We start from the raw sequence: 23,169 nt of genomic DNA, 5'->3' as shown, positions 1-23,169 counted from the left end.
TGGCTTGGGTTGGAAGGGACCTTAAAGCCCATCTAGTTCCAACCCCTGTTGCCACGGGCAGAGACACCTCCCACTGGATCAGGTTGCTCAAAGCCTCATCCAGCCTGGCCTTGAACACCTCCAGGGATGGGGCAACCTGTGGCAGTGCCTCACTACCCTCACAGTAAAAAATTTCTTCGCTCATATCTAATCTGAATCTCCCCTCTTTCAGCTTAAAACTTTTACCCCTCATCCTGTCCCTGCACTCCCTGATGAAGAGCCCTTCCCCAGGTTTCCTGTAAGACCCCCTTTAGGTACCAGAAGGCTCCTATAAGGTCTCCCCGGAGCCCTCTCTTCTCTATGCTGAATAACCTCAACTCTCTCTGTTCTCACAGGAGGACATTCACATTATTTTAGCAACACAAGCATTTTATTTTGGTTAGAAAGAAGCTGAAAATGCACTATCTTCTACAATAGCTTTATTTTTTTTATCTGTCTGAAGCCTGGCTCATCCCCTGCCAGCAATGGACAGACAGAGATGTGGAAATGAAGGAGTTACTGACACATGCTTAGGTGTTCATGTGAATTTATTCTCAGTATCTGTTGGTTGGTAGAGGTATAAGTAAAGCTGGAAAATGCACACAAGTATTTTCTCAATGAAAAAGACCAATTGATTAAAAGAGCTGTACATCTTTACAGCACATAAAAAGTCTTACTAATGGAATTCTCTACTGCTTTAGCACAAATATTAGCAGCAAAAATTCCTGCGATATTAATGTTCATCAGTATCTTCATTTTATCGTAACTTATTTTCCTAAGCTGTAATTTAATGCATTTGTAAAGTCTCAAATGTGTGCTGAACTTGTGAAAACATTCAGTGCTTGCCAAAAAAAACCCCCAGCAAGCTAAACATTCTTCCAGGTCTGAAACTATTACAAGCTCTCTTCTTAATGATGCACCCATGCTTACAGCTCAAGCAACTTATCCATTAAAAAGCACCAGTCGCTAAGACCTATATTATATTACAGCCACCATCTTGCAAATAACCACTGAAGTTAAATGCTAGCACTAATAAAAACTTAAAAAAATACAAATCTCTTGCTACTAATCTTTAAAGATTTGTACATAACATGTAAATAGGAAATTGTTGTATACATGTTAAAATCTAGGTCACTTTTGCAGTTCATTCAGCGTAACCAGGTGGTATTCAGTTGTGTCTGGTTTTTGATGCTTGTGTCCATTTTCAAAACTTCTCGAATCGCCATGGTAGCATAAGTGGATGGGGGGAGTGAGAACTCCATCTTTAGCGCCCTGAATTTACCATCTGTCATTAAGGGGTAAAAGGAGACACAAAGCAAGAAAAAAAATTGTTAGGGGCATAAGTAATGCTTATTCTGGATGCCATCTACACCAGACTGAATTTTACACAACCAACCCACAAAACAAACCAGCTACCACCACTATACTCCAATTTACACAACCTCTTTTTAACATTTTCTTTCAGCAGGAAGTGGCTTTTGGGGGGTTTTCTTCTTTTACAAGCAAAATAAAGGCTTGTTCTTTGAAAACTGAATTCCTAGCCTCTCTTTGCTTTTTCTGGAAAGAAGTGTCAAAAGACCTTGTGACCAGAGTTGTATAAAAATATTCCATTGAATTCTTTTAAATATTTGAGTGGTCCCTTATGTTCAGCACAAATAATACCTGCTGAAGCATACAGACCATTTGCGGCTTAATTCACCTTTGTGCATTTCACAGACACTTACTGCTAAGCATTTACAGTTTCTTGCAGACATGCATAAATCAAGTAACAGTCAATACAGACTTCTAGAGGACCTTATTTGACACTTCAGATACCTTTAATATCATTGCTTAGCAGTCAAGTAAAATGAAAAAAAAGCCCTTCCTTAAAAGAGCTTTCAATATGTAGCAATTCAAAGCAACAGCCAGAACAAACTTCTGTTTCGCAAATATCAGCAGAAAAATTAACTTACTGGTAGGAAGAACTGGTAATGGTTTTTCTTCCAGCTTATCCAAATCCGTAGTAAATAATGGGATTCTGGGATCGTCATATGCAACGACCTCCCTGTATAATACACATAATTAAAACTATAATTAAAAAATCTTATTTGGAATAAAAATTATATTTTCATTATTTTATTATAATATTATTATTTGTTATTCCAATTTGGCAGTTACAACTTAATTGGAATTAATATTCTAACGAAATAAGGTAAGGCAGCTACAACTTAAATGGAATTAATATTCTAATGAAATAAGGTAAGGCAGCATTCATGATGCAATATCTGCCAAAGCTTTATGTAGAAGACTTGTCTCTGATGAAGATTATTTTTAAAATAGTAATTTATTGAGCAGTTTCTTTGCATAACTCCTCTGTTGTCCCTCATGGGCTGTCAGGATTTCCAGCTATACAAGAAACACAGCCAATGAAATTATGGGAAGAATGCTGTCAATACTCCAAGTCTAGGAATACTTGTAAGTGTGAAGGGAAGCCTTCATTTTGAAGGAAGCCATCTAAACTTCTTTTAAAGGGCTTAAATAGATATTCCACCCTTTATGCCATTCATTTAACAGAAATCATTCCATATGTTGAGGCAGAAAAAGTAACCGGGAAGTAGACAAACTTTAAACATCAGCACTAATTAAAGGGTAAACACTTGTACTTTTTGTCTCCCTCCTAAACCCTCTATATTTTTGCATCAGTGACCAGATCTTTCCACCTATTTGTACAGCCACCTGTGTAAAAGGTGCTATTCAGTTCTCATATGACAACTAGGTTCTATCTCTAACAACAGTGACTGACTAGGTTTAAGTGATTCAGATCTTTCTGATTGACAGACAGGTAGTAGGAGACTAACATTCTCATAGCAAGGCTACAAAAAAACCTCCCTTGTTTTGAATATTATCTACCATGGTTTCAAAATCAGTGTTCAGGCAAGGAGTTTAACAACTAGACAGGTGTATTGACACTCATGCATCACAGAACCAGAGGACCAATTAAGAAATAAGGCTATGGTTCGACTTCAACTACATAAAAATCACGAGGGAAACGCAGAGACATTCCTCCCTACCTATGCTTCAGTCTACATGTACATCCTGGGGTTCAATCTCACAGTTCTTGTACTTTGTCATCCCACATATACTCTATGCTGTTAACTGAAGTGCAATTTCCTTTATCCTACTTACCAGGTGACATTCTGAGGTCGAATGATAATCTTTCTGTATGCTCCAGAAAGTGAATAATCTCTGATCTTATGCCTCATGTTGTTGATATCAAGATTGTCAGCTACTAGCATTTCCTTGTAGGCCTCACCAACTGCAAGAGAGGAAAACAATAGGAGAGAACATAGCGCAGCTTGTTGAAACAGCCTGTTTTCATGCATCATTCCTTTTTTAATGGTCACCAAGGTTGCATAGATCTCATCATCTTTTTAGGAACAACCTTAAAGCAGACTTACATTTTCAAAGTAAGTATGTAAGGTAACAGACTTACTTTTATGCTTTGGATAAATAACATCAAAGCCAGGCAAAGGCATCACTACATCATGGATAGTGTAGTTATCAACATCTCCTTCTTCGATATGAACAGCTGTGGCTACAATCAGGGAAGAAAAATGAGAGATGGATGCCTGTTACAGTTAACATCAGCTAAATTTAAAACAAACCATTTGATGGAAATAAGATTACTTCAAGAGGGATATCTACTGTGTTTCATCCCCACTTAATAGACAACATTTCCAAGAAAAGAAGTAACAGTCTTCAAGACTGTCACAGTTACCTGCGGAATATCATCAGCCTGGTTTCCAGTGACTTTTAAAGCTGATGGAGTAAGGACTGCTAGATGAACAGTCCTCTGACCAGGCATCAGGCATACATGAAAGAGAGATACTGTGGATACTCTCACTCCAGGAAAATGCCAGAGCAAATCCAAGTGAAGAAAGGTTTAACTGTGCAGAGCCTCTGCTTTACAAGATACTAATGCAAAAAAAAACTTCTGTGGTTAAAACATTCATAACATCCTTCTATAGCTCTCCATAGCTCAACTAAGGTTTGAGCTCATTCTTGAGAATCATCAGTCCTTCATAGCTTTTCTTTCCTATCCAGCGATTTTGAAAACAAACAAGTGTAATACCTATCTTCCAATTCCTTGCAAAATTTGGCTAAAACTGGCAGATGGATTCAGAAATCACTAGACCAAAATGGATGAGAGAGAAAAGAAAACATGTATGCAGTATCTCATTAACAGATAGATGCTTTACTTTTCTAGGAGTTTGAACTACAGAGCATCACTGGCTTTTTGTCTAATTTTACCTCCTTTAAGTGTGAGATCTCCTGGTACAGCTCTAAGCCCATATTCTTCTATTCTCTTGCTCACCATGTTATTCCAGACATAACTCTGGTAGCTATGAATATACATTAACCGATTATTTCTTGGTATCTAGAGGTAAAGGAAAAAAAGTGAAACATTAGAAAGATCTATTTTCATTTTTTTCTCTCAGTCATAACCAAAACAGCAGGTATTTGAAATGTTACCTTCTCCAGCAATAACACTAACACAAATTCTTGCTATACAAATTTGGGTTTTGTTCATGGTTTGGCAAACGGGTATGTGAAGAAATAAGGCTTTATACATTTGAAATCCACACAAGAAACCATCTGTATTTAAATTAAAAACAAAAAAAGCTTTTTATTTTTTTTTATTATTCAACAGGTTGAACATATGGAGCTATTATAAAACACTGAATTCATACTCAACCGCTTGAAATCCTAAGTAAACTCTGCAGATGTGAAGGCACACTGTTATTCTGATTATCTCCTTCATAAACTAGAAATTATTCCTCAGCTCCCACAATGGGCTCAGTAGTTCACTGGTGATGAGATATTTTCTCCAAGGACTCAATCTTGATTACAACACTTGAAAATGACACTCAGTCCCCCACCTCTATGACAAGCTGATTTGTTAACATGCTATCAGTTTGATTTATACTTTGAAAGAAACAGAAAAACTCTGATACAGAACGTCTGCACAATTCTCAGATCTGCATTATATGTGGTTACTAAGTCTATCATTTCCAACCTACCAGCGATTACTGTACAAACTGGAACACTCATTATGCATACATTAATTACAGATGTCATCACTCACTATGCAGCAGTACTTTAAGCTAAAAAGACAGAAAAATGTAAGATCTTGCACTTAACCTTCTACTCATCAAGCATCTCTAGGTCTATTTCAACTTCATCCTAATACCATCAAAAGAGCATTTGTTCAAGTAAATACCCCACAGCACTTTTACACTCACTATGCCAAATGCAGAGATTATGTTCTTCATTCCATACTTTAAGAGTCCGCGTAGAAGCTGTCCTTCCACGCACCTTTTTACAGGTAGTTTCTTGAGGGCTGCTGCTGGATCTTTAGTTTTTGCCCATTCTTCTCTGCATTTTACTAAGTATCCTTTTTCAGCTGCAACAAGGATGTAAAACAAAAATACTTTAACTACACACCAAAAAAGCATCCGCATTGCCTTTTGTTAAAACAGTTGAAAAACTTAAAAGCTTCAGACACGGTAATTAACACAGATTTACAGAACGACATAATAATTGAGATTGGAAGGCTTCACGTGAAGCCTGAGCAGGCTCTGGGTATAAGTATTCAGGTCTCTTTCCACTCCCACTGCAAGAAACTGCACAGCAAGGAAAGAGAAGCAGAAAGGCAGAGAGTCTGATGATTGCTTGTCCACTGCTAAACTGTCTGAGGTTTAGCAAACATCCTTTCCAATTATAAGAATCTAAAAGTCTTTTTCCTGAACTTAAAATTCTTGGAGAAGGAGAGGCAGAAACACTTAATTTATGATTTTCCAGTACTTACCTCCTGGTCGTGGTTTTAATATCAAATCCATTACTTCGTTCCAATTGTTCTGTAGAATAGCTCTAAGATTCAAACAAGAAAGCGTATTAAGAACTGATTAAATATATTTTTAAGGAGATTTAGCCAACTGATCAAAAAAAGTAGTATCAGTGTTTAGATTTATGCAATATTAAAAGGAGTGGTATTATGCAAGATACCTGCTGAAGCAAGCTCAGAAACTAGTCCTTTCTTAAATCTAAAATTAGAACTGGCTGTTCTGGCACATGCAATATGCTAGAAAAACGTTTCCCAAAATATACAGGAATAAAAATATATTTATGGGTTTTTTTAAAAAAAAAGGATGAAAACATACTTACCTGCCAATTTGATAAGTAGGAACAGCTGTGGTTCCAAATCTTTGCATTCCATAGTAATTAATGAATCCAATTTCCCTGAGAGAGTGCATTGCTTGCTCAATCTGGTCATCAGTTCCTGTTATGTTTCTAGCATTAAAAAAAAGTTACAGATAGATTATTAAGGGTTTACGCTATCTTGTGATCCCATAGTAATAAAGCTCATCATCAACATCACATAGTATGTATCAAATTCAACAGACTCCTGCCAACAGAAGGACTTTTCTTCTTTTCTGTAACACAAGATGCACTGATATCTCTTACCTTTTTGAAGAAAAAAAAAATCTAACAGAAATGCCTGAATATATACTAACGTATTACCTGAGAACAACAGTGAAATGGTTTCCTTGCAATTCTCCCAATTTCAGGGGATGGTTCTTGTAACTGAAATTTCCTAACTTGAAGTTCATCAAACATTTATTCAAATGAGCAAGTCTCTGTGCAGTGATTCTGAAAAAAAAGACCCAGACAACAATGATCAACCTATGCTTAGAAAGGCAAATAATAAAATAAATGTAGAAATGCCGACATTTCAAAACAAAAAACAGCGAGTCCAGTTTCCCCAGTTTTATACTGCTGCCTTTTCAAAGTCTTTGCATTAAATATCTGAAAGAAAAGAATGGGTAATTTTTATGACTACTCATACAAGAGAAAAATGTATATCATGATAAAGACTGTTAGTACTATCTTTTGACATCTATGTTACAGTATTTACTCAAAATGGTTATAAACTGGAGAGAGGCAGATTTAGGCTAGACATAAGGAGGAATTTCTTCACTATGAAGGTGGTGAGGCACTGGCACAGGTGGCCCAGGGAAACTGGCTGCCCCATCCCTGGAGGTGTTCAAGGCCAGGTTGGATGGCGCTTGGGCAGCCTCATCTAGTGAGATGTATCCCTGCCCGTGGCAGGGGGGTTGGAACTGGATGATCTTTAAGGTCCCTTCCAACCCAAACTATTCTATGATTCTAAAAAAACGAATATGTTGCAATATTGATGTATCCTGTACCCCACAAGCTGAACTCTGCTTTATTTGAGTACCTACCCCATGAATACACTCCAGTTAGCGCAGTGATAAAACACAGAACTTCAACAATTAGCCACTGTGTAAGCTTAGTGCAGAGGAAGGAACATGAAATCCAGTCTGTCACTGGTATCTGTCATTTTTATTGCTAGTACTTTTGGAAGCATACCCTGTTCTTTACATCACCGAGCTGCTCTTTCGACACTTTCTCTAAAATTTATACCAGGGTAGACAAGTTTATCAGCCAGCATGGCCAGAGTACTCAGCTCAAAACAGGCTGAAAAATTATAATGTCTCCCCTTCCTGCACCATCCTTCTCCATGGCTGCACAGGGGAGTCAAGGACTGTGGCCCTACCGAATCGACATCACAAATCAATATGTTCTTCCCCAGTCAATGCTTACAACACACCAAAGCCCTCGGACACAACATTAAATGCAATCCTGTTCAAAGAAAAAGGAACGGCACCCGAGATGGCTATGCCACCAGCCTGGTTAATTATCATTGCTTTGCAAACTTGCCTTGCAGCAACAAGAATCTGGGGCTTCTCAAGATTCACAAATTAATAATTCTGGTTTTATATGCAAATGTATGCCCAGGCAAACCACTGGGAGGAAAAATATGAACGATTAAATAGTGAATGCCCTCCTTTTAACAAGGATTTGATCAAATTTCTGGCTCCCAAACCTTGGAATTCCTTACTTGAGGAGGGTGCTTTTCAAACAGTTGTAAAGAGTAGTCCAGGCAGAATATTCCAGCTAGCTAAACAGATACAGTAATATATGACTACAAGACATTCTACGTTCTCAATTATGGACGTAACACTAATTTCATGTGCCCAGAAACTATATAATTATCTTGGAATATGACAAAATAAATTTTATTTTCTCTTAGTAGGTGACTTATGAGAGTAGGTTAAGGCAGAAAAAAATCCTCATCATTTTTTGCCCCTTCTGGCTACTCACAGATGAGCAAAGGCAGTGGTTAGTCTTCCCTGGAGCTGTTCAGAGAGTTCAGTGAGGGGAAAAAATGGGATTTTGGCTGGAGGAAGGAGTAAACAAAAGTCAGGAAGGAAATGAGACATAATTTTTACTGTGTCATTCTGTTTCTCTTCTGTAACATGGATGGTTCCCATGTAGCATAAGAGCATGTAGGCAATCTGTCTTGCTGCTTCAGCCAAATACCTGTATACAGGCTATGACTCAGAGCTCCACTGACTGAAAACCCTAGCAATCACCACAGAATAAAAAAGGATTATAGCACCTTCATTAATACACGCGCTTTACACCATCAGGACCTGAATCTGCCACTTGTGTCGCATGCATATTGAGTCTTCAAGTTTAGCAAGATGTTTGAGCTCTATGGTAGGAGTGCAAATACTTCGCTATACTTTCACTTACCTAAGAACAGCGATCTCTTGAACTGTTATAGCCCTTTTATCTTTAGTTCCCATGTAGGAAAATATGTTTGGCTTCACTCTTAAAAGCAACAGCAAGAGATATTATGTTTATTAAAACAGCCACAGAATGAACATAATTTTCAGCATAATTACCTAGAATTATTTATGTTCTATATTAAAAATAGACATATTTTCCCCAGAAACAGTCTACAATTTGACACGTGTGACGCTTTAATCTCATCTATAAGTACATAAACCACGGAACCTTCGTTCTTTTAATTATATTTAGACAGATTAACTTTTGCCACAACTGTGCTTTCAGACAAGAGATTTGAAGTACTACTTTATATACATCCACTCAACGCATGCAGCCACCACTAATTTCACCAAAAAGAAATTCTTTCTTAGCCTTCAAATAACATGTCTGTTTGAATACCACGGATGCACGTTATGTGAAAATATGAGAAGTTAATTTAAAAATGGATCTGTTTCTTTCCTCGACAGGAAAATTTCCTTCCCTTTCCACTTTGTACTTTGCAGCCAGTATCACACAGGGAATATTTCCAGCGATTCTAGCTATGGGCAGCAGGGGGTAGCAGGATTGCCATTATATACATTTTTTTTCACCAAACTATGTTCTTTTCTCAAATACAAATACAAATACTAGTAGAATACTTGTTAAGAGTCTAGATTACAAACATTTCGTTTTGGACAGGAAGGGTGAAAAGGAAAGGAGGGAGAAGCGGAGAAGTCTCCCTGTGAGAAGATCACTGAATTGACCCGATTTTAGAATAGTCCTTCCTCTGCAATTCACTGTGTTCACATCATGCCTTTCACAAATCTTTTTGTCACCTGTCACTTGATGGGGTAAAGGAACCAAGACCGTGTTGCCATGGAGAAATGAATACATGGACAACAGTTTACCAACTGTAACTGCTTAGGAACTGATCTGCATATTATCATAATATCTGACAGGTTCATATAATACTTGCATATATTCATAAAGTCGGAAAAAAATGGCTTTTAATTCAGGTTATACAGACTCAGGCTTTGAGCTGCCAAGCCTTTCACAGATCAGCCAGCTTCAATTGTGGTCTTTTTTCCCACTACAGTAGTAGAGCGCAATCTTTTGAATTTCTTGGAATAATTTTGTTCCATTCTCACCTCCTTCTAAAACTTCCAAGTTTCAAATTTGATATTCCAAAATAACCTTTTCTTAAAACACTGGCTACAAATTCAGCAGTAGTGTTGCTCTTACACAATTCTGAAGCATAACTTTTACAGTAATGTGAAGCACAGAGCAGGAGAACTGTACGCTAGCCAAGCTTGCAGAAATAAGAGCCTTACCTTAAAAATTTGGATAGGACATTAATGGCATCCATAGTATCCTTGTTCTCCTTGTAGAGTACAAAGTGGCAGTAGCTTCCCCTAGACTTCGGCCAAGAGTGTTTTCTTGGATCTTTAAAAAGAAAAGGTTAAAATTTGTAAAGTAATTTTAAAAAAAAATTAATGAATATCTTTGCCATTGCAGCCACATTTAAAACAAATATGCAAGAGTCAATTTCTGCTAATTTCCATCTGCTTTTTCTAATAAAAAAAAGTGAATTGCTGACAGCAAACGCTGCAAAATACATTGAAAAAGACCTTTTCTCCTTCCACTGGGCTGTAAACTTCTCTTTACCCAATTCTGTCACCCAGAAAATCTTGAACGAAATGGTGACAGTTCCTTTGTGATGAAATTATCTAAAAACATGTCCTAGTTATTTAATTGCTATATTGCCTGGTGAAATAACTCAAAACCATCATCATTACACTGACTTTCAGCAATGAAAGCCACTCCATATTTCATCTAGTGGCTTCCGTAACTAATAGGTGAGGACCACTGGAGCCCTGTTTGTGGGAAGACTACAATTATTACTTGTAGTATGAACACAGTGTTTATTTCTGTAAGATTTTTTCTGCATGTCACACCAAGGCGCAGTATGTCTACAAAAGCTTTAAAAAAAGTATATTCACAAAAACTCACTTTAAAGTGATTTTTTTTAAAGTCCTATGGGAGAGAGAATTCTGGCACAATGCAGGCATTGACAAATAATCCAAGCCAGATACTGTGCTGTGTTCAGAGAAGGCAAGAGGGTGAGATAACTTCAGTTCCTGCAGACTAACAATTGATTTAAAATTGTGTGCAATTATTTGCCATTTTCTGGAGAGGGAAGAAAACCATCAATGTATTTGTCAAGATTTCTCACACATAAAAACCTCCCAAGATAAAACTTCCCTTTTACAATCATCCGCTGTTGATGGCATTACTGGGAAGGAGAACGGATTCTACACAGGTTTAGCAACCAATTTTCAAGTGCTTTGTTTAGCAATTCTTTGTTTTGCAAGAACAAAACTATCACTTTACTTTGTTTTAAGCAAGAAGTCCCTTATCTCTTGGTAGCCTCCAAGCAGACATTCCTGGTTTTGCACAAAAAGGCCTTAGCATCTTTTGTGACAGCAAAAACTAACTAAAAAGCCAGTCCTATTCCAGTATATCAACACCAGTGCAGGAAGGAAGCGTTTGGGAAATTTTGCTCTTTTTGTTCACGCTAGTTTAATAAAGCCCAGATATCCCACGCAGACAGTGAATATGTTTAATTTTCAGGAAACTTTCTGGTAAAAGAGAATCCTCCTTGCTTTTTTTGAGACGCTGCCATTCATACACACACCTCTGCAAAAACAGTTTTGGATGCTACAGTATAAAATACTATAGACATGTTTTTAATCCCTTAAAAATTATTGCAACGCTTGCCTTGTATCGTCTGTTTCTAAGCAAACCACCATGCGGTTTCCCAAGACCTAAACTGAGCTGTATGGTCCAACACATGCTAAGAGACCTCCTGCCCCTGCTGATCTCCCTTCTGAGCCACCGCTGCTCTTAAACACGGGCAACGAAACACTGCCCTCTGCTTGAAGAGCAAATTAAGAATTCAGTAATTAGAAGGGAAGAGAGGAAGACAGCGTGATTCACAAGGTAGGTCTCCAGCTGGAACTGTTCTTTAAATTTAACTAATCTACCTTGCATAGAGTCATTTCAACACCCTTCCAAAAGAGAGCCCTAATCTGGGCTAACCTATAAGGACTCTATAAATATTACATATACCCATGGGCTCCTCAGGCTTTGGTCATCACAGACACATTCCTATCCACTGCACTGCCAGCCAGGCCGAGTACTGGGAGGCTGTAGCTACTGTCCCGATACTTAACCATTCTTCACACAATACTTTGAAGTATTCAACTGGGCAGATAGACCAGAGGGACAGTTTGCAGTCCTTATTGCTATGTTTCAGAGTCATGTTACATTTTTGACAGTAAAATCCTATTTCAAAGCCCTTTCTCCAAAATTTTTGCTGCAACTCAAGGGCTGGAAACTCTTTTTTAATATCAAGATGTACGATACATACTTCTAAATTTGTGTAAACACAGATAGTGGTGTCTAAAATACAAGGCTGAAGGGTGAAGACTTCGCTTAATGAAATCAATGAAAAATTTACCATAGATGTCAAACAGTATTGTCACAATTGATCATTCGCATTACTTCCTACCGGCACACCTTCTTTGCACCAAATGACTATGGGCTACACTGCACTGGGAAAAAGAAGTAGCACAAGCCAAATTCCTCTCCATTTCAGGAAATTTTAAATATCACTTATGTGTCGGTTTTTTTAAAGAACTGTTACTAGTTTGGCCAGTGTTGTCACTGTTTAGGAGGTCATAATGGTTGGCATTTCATTTTCTTAGCATGAAATGTCAACATCTCTTACCTGTTGCAGTTCTGACCTCTGTCCCAATGCATAGCATAAAGAGCACAAGAGAGTAGCATTTAATTTTTAGGCTGTCAAAGGGTTTTTGGAGGTGAACATGCAGGTTTATGGTTATGGGATTGGTTATGCTTTAGGGAGCATCCAACAGTTAGGTGGTGGATGACAGCAATTTAGACAGTTATGCAATGGAATCGTGCAGAGGCAAACAGTGAACATATGGAAAGCTTCAGTCGGGGATGCAACAGACTTCATTTGTGGACAATGATGAAACAGTTTACTAACAATTTAGTAAGGCAGTATTTTATGTATTTCTGGTGTAAACTTACTACAGACACAAAGCAGCTTCTAATTTTAAATTTTAGGAAAGTATGTTTGGTAACCTCTCACATTATCAACAGAAGTAACCAGATACCTCAGCTGGTATTCAAACTCTATACACTTCTGGAATATTTCTTGCCCAGGGAACCCACCCAGGACTAAGGCATGTTAGTGGCTACATAAATGTGAAAGATAGGTATAACCCTGACTAAAAAGAACTTGCAATCTAAAATCCTACATTCACAGGCATTTTACACACGCTCACTGTAACAGCGCACATCTCCACAACATGCACACGTGTTTGTAGCGTCACAGCTTATGAATCCAAGTATAAATAGATGATGCTTCTCTGCATCACAAGATGGTGCTCCAGATAACGTTTTAATTCTACAAAGGCATCACTAAATTCTTTTCAGTATATTCCAAATACTTAAATTCTTTTATCCAGCATCCCTTAAATCAGACTGGTCAGCTTAATTACAACTACTTGATTGTAACAATGGTTAAAGAACAGAAGCAGCAGAAGGAAAAGGTGGAGGTAAAGCCATTACAAACCAACAGAGAACAAAACTGGCTGAGGAGAATTCTGTGCTAGTATACATATTTCATGCATAAAGCATGCAAACATACAAACTTTCTAAACATGGTTAAACAAGATACATAAACACATTATAATTGTACCAATAAAAGGATAACATTCCCATATTTGCTTAGAACAAGGCTTAAAAACTACCATCTAAATTGAATGTGGTGATGGTGTTACTTCCAATTTTAATTGATATGATCTCCTTATTCTTTGTCCACTTTCTTCATCTTTAAAATGAAAGGGCTAGTTTACGTACTGTCATTTGTAGTACGTTGAAATGACATAGGAATGCAATCAGTTTATACCAAACGAAACCTTAATACCTTTCATTAACTGTGCAACATTCTGCATGTAGACAATCCTCTCAGCTTACAGCAGCAATAACTTTTTAATAACATTCCATGATGTAGAACACATTTATTTATCCCCAGTAACCAAAACAGTATTTGGCCTTGCCAAATTAACATGGATAATCCTTCATTACTTTGATTATTCCAAAATAGTAACTGTAATTTATAACGAACAAACAATTTCCTGCAAATATCATTAGCCCTGGAAACAGAAGTAACCTTAAAGATCATGGTAAACATATTATGTTTATATAAAACTATAACTCCGAGAAAACAAATAGGTGCTTGGCTCTATTCAAATCATCGAGAATTTTGTCATGGATTCTCAAGACAGTCAAGATCACACTGCATTTCAGCTACAACCTCTTACTTCCACAGTGTACACACTTACACATCCAGGTAAGTTCATACAAGCTAAGTTCAAACAATACAGAAAATAAAGCCCCTATTTTGCCTATTCCCACTAAAATAGCAAAAGATCCTCTCACTTCCAAGACTGCTGTGTTGGATGAATTACTTGGAAAGAAAAACAAGTTGAAATTTAAATTTGAGACAATCCTTGTGTTCCTAGTCATTTTAGATGCACAGCATCAGTCGCAAAGAGGAAAAAGCAAAGCCAGACGACATTAGGATGTGCACGCCACTTGAAGTACTTACTAATGATTTTTATTTTTGGGATTATTTTAGCATTTACTTCACCCAACTGCTGTGATACCAAAACTCACTTGCCAGTGCTTTTTTCCCAGCTGCATGGTAAGCAATAATGTATTTTTTTCCATCTCGATCTTCTGTTTTAGTCTCCAGTCCTGGAAACAAGGACTTTACAGCCTGATGGATAACTGTTCTTTTTTCTTTGGTGTCTTCAACTACCTGCATTAATACAAACACATGCAGAAACCAAATAAAGTAATACAAAAGGGGAGGGAGACTCTCAGCGTTAAATTCTGCATGCTTAAAGCAAACCACACTGAAGTACTGAATAGATATATTTGTAAATGTCTGGCCTACTTATTAAAATTCGTTTGAAAAATAATAAATAACTCTGTTACAAACCCCAGTCTCAACATACACAAAAGAAAATTGTAAAGATTCATTACTCTCTTCTGTGCTTAATAAAATACCCTCTTCTACTGAAAACTCTGGCAAAATGAAGGTTTCCTATAATGCATTAAAAGGGAAAAAATCGCTAGATAAGATTATTTAATGTGTGAATGCTTATTTGAAATTACCAGATCTAATCCTACTCACATCTGTGTCCCAAATTTAGCTCAACAGTTATTCTTCAAGCATATGGAATATTTGCATGTTTTAAAATATGAGGTTTTTCAACTCATATTGTACCTTGTTATACTCCTTGTTACAGAAGAGCATATTTATCTTCTTTTCTATTAAATTACTAAACAATGACCTTGAAAGTAGTCTTTTCATCAGGATGGATGCTTTATTTAATCCTTCCTACATAATTATTCTATAGAATGCTACTAGACAGAAAACTAAAATACTACAAGAAAACTTTAACACCACAGAAATTAAGATGTATATTTGAATTCATGCATATAGTCCCATTGAAATCAAAATGACAACTCAGGCCCGTGAATTTGAGTACGTCTGTTAGACTTTTCAGAATTAAACCCTAAACTAGAAACATTTCATTATTACCTGTTGCATCATGTTCAAACTGCTCTTAAACCTTACATGCACTGAAAAGCACGTACTTTCCACTCACTCACTCACTCACTCACTCACTCACTCACCCACCCACCCTTTTCCCCCTCCAATTTCATATAATTTATTAATTTTACCTCTATGGCAACACTGGCTTCCTTATTCTTAAGAAGCTGGAGCTCCTCTAAACGCTGCTTGTCTTCGTCTGACAAAACTGTAAATGTTTCTTCTGATGGGTCCTAATACATATTTGGGGAGGGAAAAACAAACATCCAATAACCCTCACAGAACAACTTTCAGCCTTTTAACGCTTTTGCTTAAGGAGCACAGCTGTTACCGAATCTTTACCTCAGAATTTACCTCATCATCCACGGGAACAGAAAAGTCATCTAAATGGATCACACGTCCATCCTTGCCTATTTCATGGACAACAAAGTCTGAGTATCTGACAGGAAAAAACACACATTAAATTTGTAGTAAAAAAAATAAAAATCCCGCATTGCATCAAGTCCTTTCCCAAGAAGCTGTTTGTTAGCAGAATTCACACAAGGACTCTGAATTCACATAATTCAATTCACATAAAGGAAAATTCAGCTGTAAGAAAGCTGTACTTATTCCCACCCCTCAGAAGAACACCATGAGAACACAGAAGAACATCTGGCACATCTAAACACAGCAGACTTCTTTGCAGATAACCAAACACCTGCTGTAGTTATTCTGAATCATCTTCTTACTGGCTTGCAGAGATCAGTAATGCACAGCCATAACCTCAGTCATTACTGACAATTAAGTCTCCACTGCACTGCTACAACGTGAACACAAATGCTTTAACTCTGTCACTTCAAGTAACTTGCAGAATAAAATGCATGTTAGCCACTCTTTAGGGAAAGCAAGACAAATTCACCTCTGTTACATATATTCAATTGGAGAGAACCTGTTTCAAATAAACAGTTACTCTGCATACTCTACAACAGCAAAGAATGCAACGGTGACATTTTTGATCCATTCATTATGCCAAATAATTAAAAAATGCTGACTTTAACAGAGCACAGACAGTCTATGTTGCAATTGCTAAATGATTTTTTTAAGTAGTGTTTGCCTGTAAAGGGAAAAAAAAAAAGTGTTAGTCTATGAATATCAAAAGATGAATAAAACTTCACCACAGGAATGATATCTCCTCCCAGGCCTCCATCTGCCATATCTCTGTGCAATCACACATCAAGTGGCAGAGAGTTTTATGTCTCCTTTCTTTTATTATCTGTAGCTGTCTAGACATATTGATGACTGGTACCATAAAAATGCCAGGACTCAATTAATGATAGGTGATATAAACTAGGATCAAAGCAAAACCATGAGCCCACAAATGTTTCTACCACCCAGCAACCTTTGGCCACTTCTGTTCAAAACTGCCAGATTTTCCAGAAGGAGGTTCAGCACAGACTGTTTGCCGGTGAAGGATTATCCTAGCTGCTTAATGGTGTACATAAAGATTGAAGTTGTACGTAATATGTACGTATCACTTCATTATGTAAAGTGATCTAAGTACGAAGCAAATATTTAAAAACAAGGACTTCTCAGCGGGTCAATAAAGCATCCTTAACTGTTTTGCTAAGCCAGGGCAACAATGATTCTCACTTGAGTGAGTTTTTGCATTTGCGATGTTTTGCACTGTTTTATTCAAAGATGTTATTTAATTTAAAAACCTAGAAGTTTCATATTAAAAAAAAAGCTACTAAACCTCAAATATCTTACTAAGTATATAATGTAAAATTCCAAATTCTGAGTTATAAAATCCCCTTTTGTATTTTGTAAGGGACATTACAAGTGATCAGACTATAATTTAAAGCCTAATGGACAATCTGACAATATACATGCTTAAAGACATTAGCATAAAAGGTCAGGGAAAAGCAAAGAACCAGAGAGGGGTGGGTTTAATACTGTTCTCCAGTTCATATTATATCAGCACCAGAGTGGTACAAAAGGTGGGTGTACTGCAGAAGGTTTTAAGCTGTATGCTGCTACCAGAGAGCAAGACAAATGGCAAAGGTCAATGTAATAATGTATTTTTATTCATATATAGCTTCGTTCTTCAGAGCTCCATTAGACAGGAGAAAGGAGAAAAAGAAGAAAAAAAACAAAAAAAAAAGAGAAACAATCTAGAAAAGTCCCAAATTAAACCTTTTTTCCAGTCTCAGCACTAGGAAAAGAATGTGATGAACATCCCAAGTGGCTGCACGTAATCTAGTTGCATCCTGCAAGTCACAAAAGGAAAACGGAGCACAGCAGCTTAACACAAGGAATTAACATACGTAAGAAGACAAACCTACCTCTCTTTTAAGATTCCAGAAAACCCTTTATGAGAGCTAACAAATTTAGTTATGCCAACATCACTTTCTGTCAGTCCATGCTTCATCATGTCTGCAAAGCTCTCTGGATCTCCATCTTCATCACTGTCCTCCAGTTCCTCATCTTCCTGCTCCTCAGTTTCCTCATTGGGGATTATTTCGTTTTTCGTATCCTCAAGCAGAGGTTTATCAGGTCGTTCTGTTACAGTCTCAACGCTCTGCCCAGAGTCGTTCCCTGTCTTTGACTTCTCTGAGATTTTCTGTCTTTTAATTTCATCTGCATTAGCCACATCATCCTCAGAGCGAGGGCGTTTCAAGGATACATTATTCATTTCTACAGTTTCCATGTTTAAGGCACAGTGTAGGACAGAAGGCCCTGGGAAGCAAGAAGAATGGCTTAGTTCTTAACTGCTTCAGAGCAATATCAATACATAGCCTCTTCACTCCAAGAACTCTGCACCCCGCAACGGCTCAGAAAAACCACCTAACTTTCTGCATTTTTAAGTTAAAGATTAAGTAAAAATTTAATAAATCTAGAAACAATCTGCACTTGGGAAGAGAGAGGGGAGACATTAAAAGGACTTAATGCCCACCTGAGGCAGCATGCACCTTAGAAGACACGGATGCATCTACAGAAGAGCAGAGTTCAATATTACATCAGCCATTTACCACCATCATCACTCTTGCCAACTCCTATCAGAGCTGCATCCAGCCCTGTTCACAAAAGTTTTGTTGTCAACAGCAATTCAGTACCCAAGAAACTTTTTGTTCCCAAGCCTTCTGTTACATATGGTTACTCTCAATTATTTCTTATTCTACCAAGATTCCATCTTGCAAGGACTGAGACAGGACGGCTGGATTTCCCTAGAATCAAAATCTCCTGTCTTCCTTTCCTCTGTTCATCTCTTCTAACACACACAATCCCCTACACAACTCAAGGTGGCAGCAATTAGGACCAAAAGATAGGCGGGATGGGATAACAAAATCATTGAAGGAGTAGGACAAACAAAACCACAAGGAAGTGACATGATCCCTGAGAAGAACACGACTACTCACACTGGTGGAGCAGAGCTCTGACTCTTCCCTGGCAACTTGCGCTGCCACCTTTGTGTCAGCAGATCTAGTACTTTCAGCTCTGAAAAACAGAGGAAAAGTAGGTCTCTGAGGAAGTTTTAGACCAAAAAAAACCAACTACAAAAACACGTATGAATGCGATTACTACAGAAACCAGCCACCTCTGAACTTTGGTATTGCTAGTTACGTAGGAGCAGATACAACTACTCATACGGAGTAGGTAATAACAAATACAACTGTAAATGTGTTACCAATACAATGATGCAACACAATATCGCTACTTAGCAAGCTACAGCAGAGAAGTTTGGTCTTATTTCCATAATTATGAAAGGAGACTGGAGCTCCTATGACTAGGTGACGACAGGACCTTTTGCCCAGCATCACTCAACTGGCACACTGGTGTATTGGGGATAAACCATCGGTTTTGGTAGCAACGTGCTGCACAGGAGGAGGCCATCAGCCGCCCTGTGCTGGTCGTGGCCAGTTCTAGTGGCTCCATAATGGACCAAAACAACCGCCTGCCAAAACACCAACTCATCAGAGGAGCACACAGTGCCTCTGCTCTGGCTTATGTAAGAAAAGAAGGAGCTGCCGGTGGCAGAAACTACAACATGGAGCACAGTTTCTCCTCAAATAAAACCAAAATAAAATAAACATAAAATCCTTCTTTAAAAAGAAAAAAAAATCATAGCAAAGACAACCAATTCATCAGCATTTCCTGATTCTTTTCCTTTGCATCCAAACTTACGGAGCCCAGGGTTATAAAGCACCAATGTGGAAAAGTCTTCTAGATGGCTTGCGAATGTCTTCACATGGTGAAGAGAACACTCCTCAGCACAGTGAGATCCTGAGACACCTGTCAAAGGAGGTACCAAGACAAATCTCTTGACTATAGAATAGAATTGTAAAACCTTGTTACTGAATTCAACATCAGCCACAAACACTGCAAAGGCCTGTCCTCACAGCAGAGGCTCACAACAAAGTACCATCCTGTGCCACCATCTAGGACAATTTCTGCAGGATAATTACTTGACAGAGCACGTGGCAGTGAGCGGGTCACCCTGAGAGTGAGAGGTGCCTGTTATTTTCTGACAGGTGCTCAACCGTCTCAGCCATTTTCCTAGCAAACAGGTGTTTCCATAAAAGCCAGAATCTGCATAAATAGCAACTCCACAGCAATTTCAACAGAGAGCATGTTTTGGCAGAGACTGGATTTACTACTATAAGTAAAGGGTTTGATTGTCCCTAGCGAGGACTGCAGAGTGATCACTTCTGGCACGCCACCTCTCCAGAAGACACAGGGGCTGGGCTGTGGGGTGCTTTCTGCTTAAAGGAATAAATGAAAGAGCACACCAGCGCTGGGTGACAAGCTGGTTTCTCACGAAACAAGGCAGATCGGATTGAAAGGCGACTGATGAGAGGGGACGATGATACAGTGGCTGAAAGCAAACCCTTCAGGCAGGCCAGGAGGCATTGGGAAAGCCCATCCCAGCACCCACATGGTGCCCTCGGACCGAGGGGAGGGGGGATGTCCCCAGCCCAGAGCTCCCAGAAACACCTCCCTCTTTCGGCACATGCTGTACTCGAGGTTTAAGAAGCTGTAGGCACAGTAACACAGTTGAAGGTTAAAGGGAATTACATCTTTAACTCCTATGTTTCTCATATGCTATGCAGCGCCCAAGCATAAGAAGAGCATATACGACGAACTTTGGAACTTTACATTCAGGAATGCAACGGCTGCTTCCAGTTTTACCAATCCATACGGATAACAGAGCTGCAGGAGCCTCATGTTCTCACACCACCTGTGTGCTTTCCACTTCTCAGTATCAAACCGACGAAGGGAAACGCAACCTCCTCTGTATTTCTCCACTGACATCCTTCCCTCCTGATAAAAGCTCCCAAGCCCCAGACGCTTTCAGCTTACAGGAGCTACATATGGAAGCATCCTCTCTCTCCTCTAACTACACCATTATGCTCTGAACTCCACGTGGGGCGAATGCAGGAATACCTGTCCTGAACTCCTGCTTTTCAGGCAAAAAGAGTGCCATCCATTGGCCGCAGAGCCATCTCGTAGAAGATTCTACACAGGCACATATTCTACAACCAGTGACGTGCACGACTTAACCGGTAGCAAGCTCTAAAATCCATTACTCCATCTGATCCACCCATGACTATTTACTAAAGTTAATTTTCACAATTTTTTTTGAGGCACCGATTAATTTTTTTTAAAAAAATTGGCAGAAAACTGTAGAGCCCCGAGGGAAAACAGGGCTTTCCAAAGACTGCCCCCTTCACACTGGTTTTTGTTAAGGAATTTTTTAACACTTAGCGTGAATCTGCTTGTTCAAAAGCATTAAAGACTGAGATTATGCTGCACGCTTGTTTTTCCATCGTTAATAACGTAGCTGCCTTATAAATAGAGTGGGGAGCCGGGAAGAGTGGAGGGGGGAGCAGGAAACGGGGTGCTGGGGAGATGGGGAGCGAGGGAAACGGGGAGCGAGGGAAGACGGGGAGCGACGGAAGACGGGGGAGCCGGGGAGGAGGGAGTTGGGGGAGCTGGGAAGTGAGGAAGGAGGGGAGCGGCAGAGCAGGGGAGCGCAGGCCGCGGAGCGGGGGCGCCGCTTACCGCAGGCGAGACCGGGCGGCGGGAGGCGGCGGCGCGAGCAGCGGGTCCCGCCCCGGAGCCGCGCGCGCGGGCGGCGCTGCCTGTGCCCGCCCCGGGGGGAGGCGGGACCGGCGGGGGGTGGGGCGGGAGCGGAGTTCGCGGTCGTTCCCGGCGTTCGAGAGCGTGGAGGGTCTTCCTGGCAGCGCGTTCGCCTTGGAGCGGTGACGGGCAGAGCCGGTGACAGCGCCGTGTGTGCAGGGGGGTCCTCGCCGAGGGGTCTCTCCTGCCAGCCCCGCTGCTCTCTCCCCGCCTCGAGGGCACGGGCAGGCGGGGCTGGAGCCGGCTCCCAATTAGCCACAGTTCAAGCTGTTGTGAAGTTCATAATAACATTAAAATGACTCCCTGGAAAGTGGTAGAATATCCATAAGATTTCTGGGAAAGTTCATCCACATGTTTCCACGAGTGGGAAATCTCTTCCACCCCGGCTCTCGCCTGGTCACACACGGTTGATGGAGATCACTCCCTCACGTCGCCCAGGCCCGATAAAACATGTTCGCTTCTAAAACTCCAAAACGAGTCTCAGAGAGTTCATTTTCTGCATCATCCTGAGCGGCCCCACGGCTTGCGGCTGCTCAGCAAGGCCGAGGGCCGTGTCCTGCGCTTGGGACACAGCCCCGTGCGGCACTACAGGCTTGGGAAGGGTGGCTGGAAAGCTGCCTGGCAGAGAAGGACCTGGCTGGTTGGCGTGAGCTAAACATGAGCCAGCAGTGGCCCAGGTAGCCAAGAAGGCCACCAGCATCCCGGCTTGTATGAGCAATAGTGCAGCCCGCAGGAGCAGGGAGGTGACAGCCCCCCTGTACTCAGCGTTGCTGAGGCCGCACCTCGAATACTGTGTTCAGTTTTGGGCCCCTCACCGCAAGACAGACATGGAGGTCCTGGAGTGTGTCCAGAGGAGGGGAACAAAGCTGATTAACTTAGAGTTTTATAGAATCATAGAATAACCAGGTCGGAAGAGACCCACTGGATCATCGAGTCCAACCATTCCTATCAAACACTAAACCATGTCCCTTAGCACCTTGTCCACCCGTGCCTTAAACACCTCCAGGGAAGGTGAATCAACCACCTCCCTGGGCAGCCTGTTGAGTGCCCAATGACCCTTTCTGTGAAGAATTTTTTTCCTAATGTCCAGCCTAAATCTTCCCTGGCAGAGCTTAGAGGCCATTCCCTCTTGTCCTGTCCCCTGTCACTTGGGAGAAGAGGCCAGCACCCTCCTCTCTACAACCTCCTTTCAGGTAGTTGTAGAGAGCAATGAGGTCTCCCCTCAGCCTCCTCCAGGCTAAACAACCCCAGCTCTCTCAGCCGTTCCTCATAAAACCTGTTCTCCAGCCCCCTCACCAGCTTTGTTGCTCTTCTCTGGACTCACTCCAGAGCCTCAACATCCTTCTTGTGGTGAGGGGCCAGTATCACAGGAGCGGCGGGCAGGGAGCAGGGGTTCCCTTGCAGGGGGTGCTCCAGCACAGCCCGAGGTCCCCACTGCAGCTTCCTTCAAATGCAAGAATTAGTTTGAGGCTTCTAGGGAAGATAAGTGGGGATTTACTAAAGAACAGCATCTCCACAGAAAGTCTCCTTCCTAAAATACAGCAGCTGAAGCAGGGATTCCTGTGTACAGGATAGTGGCCTTCCTGAGCTGCCGTAACACTTGAAACAGATTGTGCTGATTGCGCATTAGAATCATCAATGCT

At 40.1% G+C, this 23,169-nt stretch overlaps 1 protein-coding gene across 2 annotated transcripts; it reads right to left on the bottom strand.

Annotated features, from left to right (window-relative positions):
• Window positions 1–458: 458 nt before the first annotated feature.
• PUS7 (pseudouridine synthase 7) lies at window positions 459–21,464 on the bottom strand. Of its 2 annotated transcripts, XM_069883472.1 has the most exons (19): window positions 21,449–21,464; window positions 19,571–19,678; window positions 18,805–18,883; window positions 17,731–18,124; window positions 15,764–15,848; window positions 15,541–15,642; window positions 14,464–14,608; window positions 12,485–12,502; window positions 10,026–10,137; window positions 8,680–8,757; window positions 6,580–6,708; window positions 6,223–6,348; window positions 5,867–5,928; window positions 5,301–5,461; window positions 4,309–4,435; window positions 3,491–3,592; window positions 3,184–3,313; window positions 1,971–2,062; window positions 459–1,303 (listed from the first exon to the last, which is right to left on the bottom strand). In XM_069883472.1, the coding sequence occupies exons 4-19, from the start codon at window positions 18,093–18,095 to the stop codon at window positions 1,167–1,169; spliced, it is 1,971 nt and encodes a 656-aa protein (XP_069739573.1). In that variant the 5' UTR covers window positions 18,096–18,124; window positions 18,805–18,883; window positions 19,571–19,678; window positions 21,449–21,464; the 3' UTR covers window positions 459–1,166. The 2 variants fall into 2 exon arrangements, with proteins under 2 accessions (XP_069739573.1, XP_069739583.1); XM_069883482.1 differs by lacking the exons at window positions 12,485–12,502; window positions 21,449–21,464 and having other exon boundaries at window positions 461–1,303.
• Between the last annotated feature and the right edge of the window lie 1,705 nt (window positions 21,465–23,169).

The sequence above is a fragment of the Phaenicophaeus curvirostris genome, chromosome 1 (genome assembly GCF_032191515.1).
Source record: "Phaenicophaeus curvirostris isolate KB17595 chromosome 1, BPBGC_Pcur_1.0, whole genome shotgun sequence".
NCBI classification, from domain to species: Eukaryota; Metazoa; Chordata; class Aves; order Cuculiformes; family Cuculidae; genus Phaenicophaeus; species Phaenicophaeus curvirostris.
This window is presented reverse-complemented; position numbering and strand designations above follow the sequence as displayed.

What these genes read in the sequence shown, in the direction of transcription:
- PUS7 (XM_069883472.1), bottom strand. Translation starts at nt 18,095, where the DNA reads ATGGAAACTGTAGAAATGAATAATGTATCCTTGAAACGCCCTCGCTCT. An exon ending in CGACCTCAGAATGTCACCTG is followed by an intron (nt 2,063 to 3,183) that starts GTAAGTAGGATA and finishes TGTATTATACAG; the next exon opens with GGAGGTCGTTGCATATGACG. An exon ending in ATTACCAGTTCTTCCTACCA is followed by an intron (nt 1,304 to 1,970) that starts GTAAGTTAATTT and finishes CCTTAATGACAG; the next exon opens with ATGGTAAATTCAGGGCGCTA.